This window comes from Rhopilema esculentum, chromosome 14, assembly GCF_057945365.1.
Source record: "Rhopilema esculentum isolate cy_ngs chromosome 14, ASM5794536v1, whole genome shotgun sequence".
Classification (NCBI taxonomy): Eukaryota; Metazoa; Cnidaria; class Scyphozoa; order Rhizostomeae; family Rhizostomatidae; genus Rhopilema; species Rhopilema esculentum.
This window is the reverse complement of record NC_142828.1, coordinates 2,212,483-2,224,697: the sequence shown is the minus strand read 5'-3', so window position 1 is coordinate 2,224,697 and position 12,215 is coordinate 2,212,483. Positions and strand designations below refer to the sequence as shown.

The 12,215-nt window shown below is 35.3% G+C and overlaps 1 protein-coding gene across 2 annotated transcripts in view; it reads left to right on the top strand.

Annotated features, from left to right (window-relative positions):
• The window catches only part of LOC135696092 (dynactin subunit 1), a 30,170-nt gene that overhangs the window by 17,474 nt on the left and 481 nt on the right, over positions 1-12,215 (top strand). Inside the window, exons 19-34 of one of the 2 annotated variants that reach the window (XM_089112550.1) lie at positions 544-675; positions 1,288-1,371; positions 2,316-2,369; positions 2,750-2,852; positions 3,396-3,495; positions 4,911-5,001; positions 5,205-5,333; positions 6,903-6,974; positions 7,487-7,557; positions 8,315-8,475; positions 9,220-9,299; positions 9,547-9,618; positions 10,160-10,294; positions 10,870-10,927; positions 11,367-11,458; positions 11,814-11,909. In XM_089112550.1, the coding sequence (XP_088968676.1) occupies positions 544-675; positions 1,288-1,371; positions 2,316-2,369; positions 2,750-2,852; positions 3,396-3,495; positions 4,911-5,001; positions 5,205-5,333; positions 6,903-6,974; positions 7,487-7,557; positions 8,315-8,475; positions 9,220-9,299; positions 9,547-9,618; positions 10,160-10,294; positions 10,870-10,927; positions 11,367-11,458; positions 11,814-11,909 (1,530 nt within the window). Of the gene's footprint in view, positions 1-543; positions 676-1,287; positions 1,372-2,315; positions 2,370-2,749; positions 2,853-3,395; positions 3,496-4,910; positions 5,006-5,204; positions 5,334-6,902; positions 6,975-7,486; positions 7,558-8,314; positions 8,476-9,219; positions 9,300-9,546; positions 9,619-10,159; positions 10,295-10,869; positions 10,928-11,366; positions 11,459-11,813; positions 11,910-12,215 lie in introns of both variants that reach the window. The other variant, XM_089112551.1, reaches the window with a different exon arrangement.

Here is a 12,215-nt window from a genome sequence, read left to right as displayed (position 1 = left end):
ATAAATGGGACTGGTTTTGTCGCAAGTTGGTGTTAACCATTTCTGTCTTGGCTGATTAGGTTGTTTTAGGATAGTTTAAAAGCATCAAATTTTAAACTGCATCAAAATTGTTAGCTTGATTAGAAAATTGCTGTCCAAAGAAAGCTATTTTTGCCTTTGAACTCAAAGAATTTTCAAAGTTCAAGGTGTCTCCAGATGTCATCATTTCCATTTAAATGCTGTTTTGTTTTCGTTTCGTTGTCAATAAACTTCAATTTTCTGATTATAGTTATAATGAAGAATCTTTATAAAGGGTAACTGATAGCTTAGAAGTATGGGTAACTAACTGAGACGAGCTATTTACAAAAATACCTTATATGCAATACGCCCAAACTACAGGTGTTACCTTTACAATTATCTCCACCCTATGGATTATTTTCATGTTATAAGGAGGCTGTAGCTTGATTTAGCTTTACCATATGAAGCAAAGCGTTCTTATGGAGTCTGCGACTGTACGAAATTGGATTTAAGCCGTGAGAATCATTGAAAACGCTTACATTTTAGGCACTGTATTCTCTCCATCTCGGGAACTTTGAGGTCTCCCAAACCGAATTTCTCAATGACGCAATTAGAATCATTAGCAGTGGTGCTGAATGCTTATCGATCGACACCCAGAGACTGCGGTCACTTGCAGCGGTATTCTTTGAATTATATACTTCATTTTTACGTATTTTTCGATGAAATCGATACTGCAGTTACCTGGATTTTCTTTACGTTTTTATACTTTATTTTTTATAGATTTTATTCGAATAAGCTTTAATGTAAGCTTCAAGACTTACTTACTCTAAGTAAATTAAAGAAAAAATATTTTTTGTATACAATGTACTTCACGTTTCAGTAAATATCAAATTGTATTCATTATGCTGTGATCAATTTGTTTGGAAACAAAAGTAGGTGTTCCGACGAATCTCCTTACCGCGGACAAGGCATATTGAGGGGGCTAAAATGTTTGGGAGGGGGGGTTAAAACGTTTAGGAAGGGGGGCTAAACATGCTAAAAACCAAGAGCAGGGCGATTTTTGGTATGACTTTAAGTACATTTTGTAAATTATCGCAGAAGCCAAAGCCCCCCTAACCCTTCCCGGCCCCTGCTCCTTATACAATAAATTTCATACCTATTCTCTCTCCATTAAATATCATATTTGATTTACTATAGTCAGTTCTGTTTATGATAACCCAGTAGATTAAAGGTATATTCCATTATTTCACTTTTCTTGTTCATTCACGCTTCACTCGATTTTTTTAATAGACCTGTGACGAAGGAAGCAAATTCATCAACTTTCTTGCGTCAATTGAATTGAGAAACATGGAAGTAAAACAGCTATGTAAAAAGGTATTTGTTGATTATCGAAATGTTCTTCTATTATAATTTTGGGCCTACCAGTAAAGTTCACCTTGTTCGCTAAATAATATATTTTAATCCGGGCCTTGCTGTGAAGAACAGATAATTCGATTAGAGTGAAGAGTTTAACAAGATAAATTTGATATGTCTTTAACACCATGAAGGTCCTCACTTTAAGGTTTTTTACCTTTTTCGTCAAACATATCTTGACCTAATCCGCTGTTTTACCCCCGGAACTAATAGATCGTATATTTTTATTAATGAACGCCATAAACCCAAAGCCCAATGCTTCTGACTGAGTTCATTTCTCTTGGCTGTAATAATCAAAGGACGTTGAAAAGAGCATGGGCGTTAAATTAAGTATTTACCGTATATGTAGTGAATGCCTCGTTGGCGGAGCAATTCGAAAACCTGCAAATTGCCTAGGCCATGTTGGAAAACTTACACTCACTTACAGTTTGACATACTTTTACAGAATGAGACATGCAGCTTAAATCTCTTTACTCACGCCTATTCATACAAAATTCTTTGCTGTTGACAGGGATAGGTTTTTTACATTTTGCGGAATGTTTTACAAAATAAACTAAATATTTTCAACTTGGTTAAATCCCTACAAGGAAGGAGCTACATTTTATGTGTTGGTCCTGTCTTAAATCTGAATTTAGGAGCAACAGGGTCAAAGATTCTTTCTTTAGGCTCTTTCTAAAAGGTGTTTTACGATAATGAACTGAATCTGTAGTGACTGGCAATCTGTTTTCCTTTGTGCAGTTTGGAATTTGTCAGGCTTCAACGATATCCTGCAAGTTGTCAATTCGTAAGAAAACTGTTATTGGAGTGAGTTTTCTATAGAAAGAAACCTTTTAGAAACACTGTGGTGGATTGTTGTAGTTCCATGTCAAAGATTATTTACATCTATGCTTGTTTTTGGGTTTTAGATAAAGAGAAGAATGCCTCCTAATGGTACCAGTGTGATTGAATATCCAAAAGAGGTTGGTTGATATCATTGCCTCGTTATCAACTAACGATGATGGTTAAGAGAACTCCATTTGCTGACAAAACTTTTTGCTTTCTAATAGAAATGAAATTCTAATTGAAATTCAAGGCATTTAGTCATTTTTAATTTAGTAATTTATACAGGTTTCCAAAAAAATGTTCTTGTTAATCTCAATTCAGCCTGTATTGGCAGTTGCCACCTCTTCAACTGAAACTTGATCGGTGCCGCCATTTTTTCAAAACTTTGAGCAGGAATTTCATTTTTGAACAAATTTTATGCCCCATATTACAAGTTGCCTCCACCCTTAGATTTTTTGTAATCAACCCCTCCTATAAAGGATGTTCATCAAACAAGAAATTCCGTTTATTTTTTAAGGTTATGGGTCAGATCGATAGTGTTGTCACGGAGCAAACGAACCTTGTCAAAATGGTTCAAGAGCTTGCAAATGTTTCTTCGTACAAGGCGAGTTCGTTGGCTGGTACGTACTAGAGGTTTTTAAGGTTATATTGTGTGAAAATCTGACTCTCAGAGACTTTTCTTGAAGCTTGATCCTTGAAATACTAGGCAATTTTTCTTTTTCTCCATTATGCTCTCATATGTAGTCTTCTCGAAAACGAAGAATCTATTTTCAGTTGCTTTATTTTTAACATGGCTTTTGCCTTCTCAGAATCTTGAATTCTGAGATTTAAGCCTGTAATTTGTGCCATATACAGATTTGTTTTATAAGTTGCGACCGTTACATTTTCCATTTCCATTGGAGAAATGACAGAGTTACCGTAAGTCTTTATATAGGCCCCCACCTAAGGCATAATCCCCCACGTGAAAATATTTTTGCAAAATAAGCCCCCAGGTGCTTATTCGGGGACTTACGGTACATTTAGCTTATCAATACAAAGAAACACCTTTCTGATCCCAAACTTATGAAGCCCAAACTCAGAGCTCTCAACATATCACGAGCATTGACCTATATTTATCTGTCAATTATTTTCACGCTGTATTGTTTTCTTGTGAAACGTACTAGAGGGTGAAGTGCTGTTGAGTGGCCAGCTAGAGGAATCTGCCTGGGACTGCGTGATGCTTGTGTATGAAAAAGACGATTGTGAGCCAATAGATTGTATCAGGTTTGTTACATTTGCATCTCCTCAAGTGATCAGCTGATTTTTAACACTACTTTCAACTTCATCACATTTATTTCTGTCAACTTCAATCAGCTTCTTCCAACTTCTTCCAAATTCTACCAACTTCTTCCAAATTCTATTAACTTTCACCTAATTATTTTAACTCCTTGTTTTAAACGTCATTAAATTTTATTCCAGTTTTTTCAACTTCTTCCAACTTTTTCCAATTTTTTTCCAATTTTTTTAACTTCTTCAAACTTTTTTCAACTCCTTCCAACTTGTTCAACTTCTTCCAACTTTTTTCAACTTCTTTCAGCCTCTTCCAAAGTTTTTCCACTTTTTTAAACTTCTTCCAACTTTTTCACCTTTTACCACTTCTTCCACCTTTTTTTAACTTCTTCCAACATTTTTCAGTTTCTTCCATCTATTTTCAACGTCTTCCAACTTTTTTCAGCCCCTTCCAACGTTTTTCCATTTATTCTAACGTTTTTCAACTTTTTCCAACTTTTTAGAACTTCTTCTAACTTCTGTTATCTATACATACCAAATTTAGTGTCCGTTTTGAATAATACTATGCAAGGTTAAAATCAATAAAAACTAAAATATTAAAACAGACATATAACAGACAAAAGCTTTCTTCAGTCGACTGGACCATTTTGAACAGCAATCAATGTAAACGCGATCAACAGCCTCATTTTGTTCAGCATCTATCTCTACATATTGTTGTAGGAAACACTGGCAAAGCTTCGTATGAACAACTTTCTATACGTTTTTACTCCTTGCAACATTTCTCGAAATACCCTATCATTTACTCTATCATATGAAATACTCTATCATCTATTTTTTAAAAGCTGAACATATTAATTTCTTCAAGTTTTACTTGGTTGTTGCCCTAACTCTATTATTTTAAGATTACGAGTCCATTCAGCTTTAAGTAGAGCAATATCATGCACTGGATGCTGACATTTTCTTCCCTTTTGTAGTATCGAGTGGCCAGATGATGACGTCATAAAACCTATTTCTAGAATTTTTGAGTTTTGATCACACAATCTAATAGAATACTATGATATGCCTTTGAATGTGAAAAATCAGTTAAATGTCTTGCGAATAGTGTGAGATATGACCACATGAGCACAGGCACTTTTCCGACCAAGTCTTTGATTTTGGTGTGGTTCTAAATTCTAAGACCCTGACCGAAACAACAGTAATCCGTTTGCGAAATTCAAAACAAATCTTTCTTGTACTTGCTGTATGTCAGCCAATTTGCATCAAATTCATTAAGTTGTCCTATTGGAGGTATTTTCTGTGCTCTTTTGGACCAGGCTGTCAAAACTCAAACACTCTTAAAGTAAATTTTTTGCTATTCTATTTGATGCATGTGGCTTCACATTTTAACTATTTTTTGTTTGTTTTTCTAGTGAAGGCTTCAAAAAGATTCTTCTGTGCTTGTCTGGTGTGTCGATCAAGCTTCAAGAAGGAGAGTATGATGCAGAACCTCCTTCAAAGATGGCAAGTTTTTTGTTTTTTATCCAAATACTTCTTTCAGGTCGTGAATTTGATCAAATTATGTTGAAAATAGGTCTTCTTCTTTTAACTTTCAAAGTCACAAAAGTCAGTTTTTATAATGGCTCTGAAAAGATGTCATTTTTCAACAGATAAAAGTTCAGTTGTTCAACTTCAATTGTGTAATATTTCTTAAAATGTTTTTGCAGCCAGAACAACCTTATTTGATACGCGCGAAAGCTTTTAAAGAGGAGCTGTCAATTACCACAAAGTTGGAAGAGAAAATTGAAGCAAAGGAACAAGAAATGCTTGAAATAAGGATGGCTATGAAGCTGAAAGTGCGTATAGTTTCAAATTCTGCTCTTCTGCTCTTTTGCTAAACCTTTGTTTATTCAGCTTTTGTTAAAGGGGATTGCTAGGTGATTCCAATGCTTTGTGCTCGTGACCTTGTTGCACCTTACGTGCTGCACCCGTTAAACACTCCCCCCCCCCTCCAATTTAGGATCGAATTCAGTACTCTTAGTAATGGGAATAACGTCATAACATCAAGCCTACCTTTATAAGAAGTTTCCTTTTTGTCAACGAAAAGGCTTACTCAAAGCGAAATAAAGGTATGAAAAGCAATTTTCTTCCAGGTTTTGTTATGATTCAGAACCTCATCTTTAATTACTATATGGAGGAAGGACGTGAAATCATTCAAATTAAACTATTAGCTTTTCAATAAACAACCTTATGCATATGGTAATATAGATATGTCATGATTTCCAGCAAAGTATATAAGACATGTATAATATTTTGAAATCAGCCCATCGAAATTGATAAACATCAATTCATTTACAAACTTTTGTTCAACATTCAAACTTTGATGAAAACGAGGTTTGAACATGAAATAGAGGCTTCCTGGTACCAAATTTCCCCGTATAACATTGATTTCGTAATCAGCGTAGCGAAATTGACCAAAAAAAGGTCTTGCAAATTCCCTCGATGGGTGGTGACGATACCCCCAAACCCCCCCCCCCCCCACTTACTCGCCTGGTTTATATGTAGCATACGATTGTATATAGCATTTTGGCTGTATGTGAACTGCGATTGAATTTTTTTGTTACAAGGCGTAAAGCTGGGTGATTATATTCATGTAATAAGATGATCGGCTTTAGACTTTTTCAATTATTTTTAGTCGGCTAGGCGTTGGCAGAAGTGTTTTACATGATTGACTGAATCTTTACAATAAAAAGCTGTTTTCATAAAATCTTGTAAATTATTGAATTTCTGGGAAAAATCCAATTTCTTCAAGTTATCTAGCTTTTTTTAAATTATCTTTTTCAAAAAGATTTATGCAAAAAATCTAAGGTTTCGGCGAGTTTCTTGTGTGTTGAATTTATCACCATACTTTTTCTCGTTCGGAAGATTGTCACAGCTATGCCCTGTTAACTAGGACTCTGTCCGAGGATTCTGGTAATGGACCAGCCCCTTAAATTTTTTTATTTATGTTATTCACAATAAAGATATAAAGGCCGAAATGGCCCTGAATCAACGAACATCCACATACATTTTAATAATAGAACAAACAAAGCATTAACAATATATATATTACAAAGACAAGTAATAGTGTTTTTATTAACACAGATTCTAATCAATTACAATTATCATTCGGATAGTTAATACATAAAATATTTCTGTTACGATAGAGGCAATGCGAGATTGATGACTTTGTCAATTCAATGACTTCTTGCCTCATCGACCAAATAAATTTCTTTTTTTAAAGTCAGCTTTGATTTATTGGGGTATTTTATAGTTACATCGCACATCTCAACTGTTGAGTTCATTTATACTGCGCTAAGAATACCACATTCCTTGAACATAGTCAATTTTTTCTTTTACCTGCATTTTTTCCGTATCGGCAACAGGCAGAAGAACTTAGTGCTGCTAATATTCGCATCGGATTACTGGAAAAGCGAGCAGACAATGCTGCAAACGACGTGAGTCTCTTTTGTTTTGCTTTTAAGCTACAGTGCATTTGCACAAAGTTGTGTAATCGAGATTTGTTAAGTGTAAACAGTCGTGTTTTATATTTTCTTGTAGTGTGTGTATTCTACTGATATGATAAATTATACTGTAGATTATGTATTATACGCTACTACCAGTAACATTGAATACAAATCCATGGACGGTACTGTCCTATATTGTGACTTGATTTGACTTGACAGTACCTATTTATAAGAAACTTAAACCTTGATGATGAAAAGTTTCTGTTTAAAAGAAACTTTCTGAGGCCTCAGTTTTAAAAAGCGATTTCTTATATGCGGGTACTTACTGTTTGTCAATGATATGTCAATTTGATGTTTATATTTCGAATTTGTTTCCTTCACTCTTGCAATCTGAATGGACTTTGAATCGACTTGGATGTATCGACTTTTCAGTTAGTTACAATTGGCATTCAGTTGTTTGATTAAAAAATTAAAGCAACATGATTATCAATTACGATTTTTAGGCGGATGCAAAGGTTGAAGCTGTGAACAAGAAATATGATAATGCCTCCAACGAACACGCTCAGAAAACAAAGTAAGAGAATTCGTTTTTGTTGCGGGATGGTTGTGGAGGTTTATATTCAAATGGCTTTATATTGCACAGCACGGCGCATGGTGGTAAAGAGTGTGGATTAGGCTTGCTTCGTTCCTATACTTGGTGTCTAGAATCAAAATCTTCAGACAGTATGTTTTTATGGTCTGTAAAGGCGTTGCCTGTTGTCTCGAATTCCAGCCATGGTAGTAGTGGGATCTGCCTTGTCAAAAATGAAAATTTGTTTGACCCATACAAAACCCATACTCGAGTGGTTTTGAGACAAACGTCACGCGCAACGTAGTATTGATATGATTGTATACCTTTCCCCACTCGAGTAAGTTTATTGAATTTCGGTTATGTGAACGTTAAAGTGGGGAAGTGAAGGTGATTCCCAAGACTCATATTGATGATTGCATCCACTTTGCAATCTATAACCGTTTTTTATGCTAAAAAGATATAATGGTATCATAAATAGTTACCGTTTCTTTCATGTTCAGTTCCTTAATTTTTTTCAATAACTTTAGTTTGAAAATTCCATTACAAGCAAAAATCATTTATCAGGCAACAATTAACAAAGATTATATAAAAAGATAACAAAAGATGAAAAGCAGAAAATTACTATAAATAATTACAGAAAATGATAAAAATTTGTTTGTAGGGGAATTTCTTAAAGCTCTTTCAATAGATGAACTCGATAGTTACTTAATTTGGATCTCTCTAGCGAACAGAATGTAATTCCCTTTTCACTTTGTTATAGAGAATACGAAGAGACATTAGATTGTTTACAAGCCGACATTGTTAGCCTTGAAAAGGAGAACCAGGATCTCAAGAAAAGGCTGGATGCATATTCTAAGAAAACCTTGTTAACTGATATTGCGAGACAGGCTCAAGGTGGCTCTGGAATTGCCAGTCTAGTTGGTGAGTGACGAAACACTAATGTTTTACTTCTTAAGATGATCAATTTGGCCTACCATCAAATGACTGCCAATTGTTTTTCATAGTAACTCTTACTTTTTCCACTATCCGATGCACATTTTCCATAATGGCTTTGAATTTTGAATGTTACCCATCTTCAGTTGGTTTCTTCAATACTTTTAGAAATTTTTGTTGGTCAAATTCAGGGAAGGACAATTCGGTTTCCCACGCACCCGGGATGACCGGTTTTATCTGCGGGAGACCGCTTATCGTTACACAGAGTAACCGCCGGGCGACCAAATGTTTACTGGAATTGTCCACCCCTGTCGCCAGAGTTCTATTTTTCGGAGACCACAGATCATATGCGGGAGACCACTGAAAAAGCTGCTGTCTCCCACCTTGGGACCATCATTTTACCGGAGTTATCCATCTCTGCAGATTTCTACGAAAGGGGTTCTACTTTTATTACAAATATTAATTTTCTTGTGTAATGTAAATAAAAGAATGGTCACGGTAACAAAATTCTCGACGGACTCTAATAGAAATGTCGCTAAAATAGTGGAAAACAAGGTACACCGCAACGCGTTGAGAACAAACAACAAGCAATTTAATGGTAACTATTATTTCATCATGGCATACGGGGTGTCATCAGTGCAATAGACAATTTTCTTACCTTCAAAGCCATTGGCATTTTCTTACCTCCCAAAGGTTGATTTTCTGACCTTCCAAAGCCATTTTTTATTGTAGGCTCGCCAACAAAATCCGGAGGAATGGGAAAAGGTTCTGTTCAAGTGATCATCAAAGATTCTCCGGTTATTCTTGCACAGGTAAGATTACGATAAGTACTCCTCCCATTTGGTGGAACGTGTCGCCTATTCTTTCTACCTTTACTATAAAACGTAATACTATCGTGCTGCTCAAGACTACCAAAAGGACCAGCACCCAGTTTTACAAATCTGAATATTTGTCATGCTTAACATACATAGAATTATCTGTCTGTTCACAAAGTTATTAGAGTGTAAATGGAGCAGAATCTGGCCAGTGGGTTTTATAATTATTTTTGCTATTTCGTAGCTTGAATCGTTGAAGAGTGCACTAAGCCAGGTTCGTGCAGAAAACATCCGTTTGAAAGCAAATAAGCTAAAGGTATGCAAGTACATTTGACATGTGACGTCACTTGTTTAATATTTTATACAAGCAAGTGAATATCTATTTTTTTATTCACATATTTGCAAATAATTTTTTCATGGTACAGAATTTGAAAAAAGTCTTTGAAAAAAGCAAAAATTTAGGCCAATCAGAAACATCAGTCTATTTCGATCCACAACTGGGTATATTTATTTTCTTAGTGTAGAGTTCTCCATCTTTATTCTGACGTTTTATATTCTGACGAGTGTCAGACGAATAGCTTTAATCCTTTCTTTTTTAAAGCCATATTTTACTTACGTTTCTAATACTCCTAGCACACATAAAGCAGATGAAAAATCTTTTTTGCAAATAGCGTTTTCCCATTTTTTCATATTATAAAATATTTAAGGGGTGTCTTTGGTTTTTGGCGTTGGTTTTATTATTTTTCATGCAGCATTCTTGTAAGAAAGCTACTTTGTTTGTTTGCATGTCTACTGACATGACAATTCGTTGCATCGGCTGGCGTAGTATCTCAACTTCTTTACGTTGCCTTGGACAGGATGAGTTGGCTGCCCTCCCAAAGATTTACTCACCCCCTGCTTGTGATGAATCTCGTGGAGCAGAGGACTCAGACTCCAGCAAAACGCCTGCGACATTCAAAACAGTAACAAAAGACACTACGACTCTCCTTAATGTAAGTTTCCTAGTTTTTGAATTATGAATAGATTTTTCCTGTTTAGCGCTATTTAGAAAGAAAGCAAAATTTATAGTACCTGGAATCACGTAAAATTTCATATTGAAATATGTGTTTTTTTTTTTTTATCTTAGATTGTTATTTTATGACCCATGCAAAAATCCAGGGGTCTTTCACTGGCCATATCTCAGCCAGTTTGCAATAGAGTCAAATGAATCTTTTGCACACATATAGATATTTCAAAATTGTCTTTGTCGTTATTTTGCCAAAAGCAAGAAATTCTGGAAGTCTTGGTCACTCTTTTCCGTAATGATCTTGAGGCTAATCTGCATGCTGCATGGTCTATATATGAATAACGTTTAGTGTCAGTTCATGTATGTTTTTGTTGAGTTCATCTGAATAATCGTTATCGCCACACGATCAAAGTTGAAGAGTTTCTTGCAGTTCTAGAAAAGCTAGTCGAGATTTTCGTTAGCAGACCTATGAAGTATTATGCTTGGGTATACATATCTGTACAACCTACAAATATTTACAGTCTCTTTCGGTTTGTAAATTGTTGCTTTATATTTTTTTAGAATCTCCAAGCTTTGAGCGTTTGCCCTAAGGTGGTAGATATTACAAAAAGAAAGCCGGGTGAGTAACGTTGCCGCTTTGATAAGGTTTCTTTGCGCTATAGTCATTAGCGCCGGGAGCGATAGGAGTAACGGGCCCTAGCCCCTAAAACCCTTTTTCTCTTAACACCATATCTCTACTTCCTCCCTCCTTCCTGTAACTGGTATATATTATCCATCCTGTGCTTTCACCCTTATTCTGACGTTTTATACTCTGAGGAGTGCTAGGCAAAAAAGTTTTTAGTATGTTGTAAAATGTTTGTTAAAAACTAAAGCTAACCTTTGTTAAAAACTAAAATCAGTTGCAATTTAATGATTTTTAAGGTGCAACGTATCTTTGCATTTCTAGTTGAGTCCTTCTCCTTATCATTTTATTGAAAATGAGAGTGAAACTGAAGACACAAAGAAAATTTTTTTGCGATTATGGGTTTGTAAAAAGTTTTTTTGACCTCTTCATTTAGGAAGTGAACTGGCAACAGGCAAAGCTGCACCTATGAACCAGTTTATCGAAACGAAGAACTTGCTGATGGCATTTAAAAGACAGAAGGAAGAGGTATCTTTAACTTGTTTGTTTACATGGGCGGACACTTGGTCAAATATTGGGGGCAAGCCTATTGTTTTGATAAGATGACGTCACATTTTACCATTGTTTTAAAAAAATACCATTGTCTTCCAAAATATTGAGGGGGGGGGGGCAGACACTCGCCGCCCCAGGTGTCTGTCACTGTTTGTTTGTTTCTGTTGACGAAGTTAAGAATAAGTTTTTAAGTAGATGAAGGACTGGGTAAATTAGGAGAGGGTCCTGTAAAAGACAGTTCAAAATTTTAACAGTTTCTAGCCCGTAAGTTTAAATTTGAGATCTAAACAATTAAGATATAGCAATGCAATAAATTCACTCTTTGTTAAAGTTGCAAAAGAGTATCCAAAGTGTGATCACCAAGGAGCTTCCTGGAGCAGCGATTGCGTCATCGTGCAAGCAGTTCTATTCGCCGGAGTATTCCAAGGTAGGCAAACAAAGCTTAAGTGAAATAATTTACTGAAAATAATTAATAAACAAGAAATTAACTAAAAGTTGCCTTGATTTCTTCATTATATTGAGTTCTGTAACGTTAATTTTGGAATATTTATTTATTCGCATCAGTAATTAGAAACTTCAATCGTGGTGCCGTAATTGCTGAGGAAAACTAAATCCGCTATTTTTACCCACATTACGTTTTTGTGCATTTTTTTCTCAAAATTTCACATTACTCTCAATTCAACAAACACCAGCCCAACATTATACATTTCATGAATGTTTAAAAAACCTCATT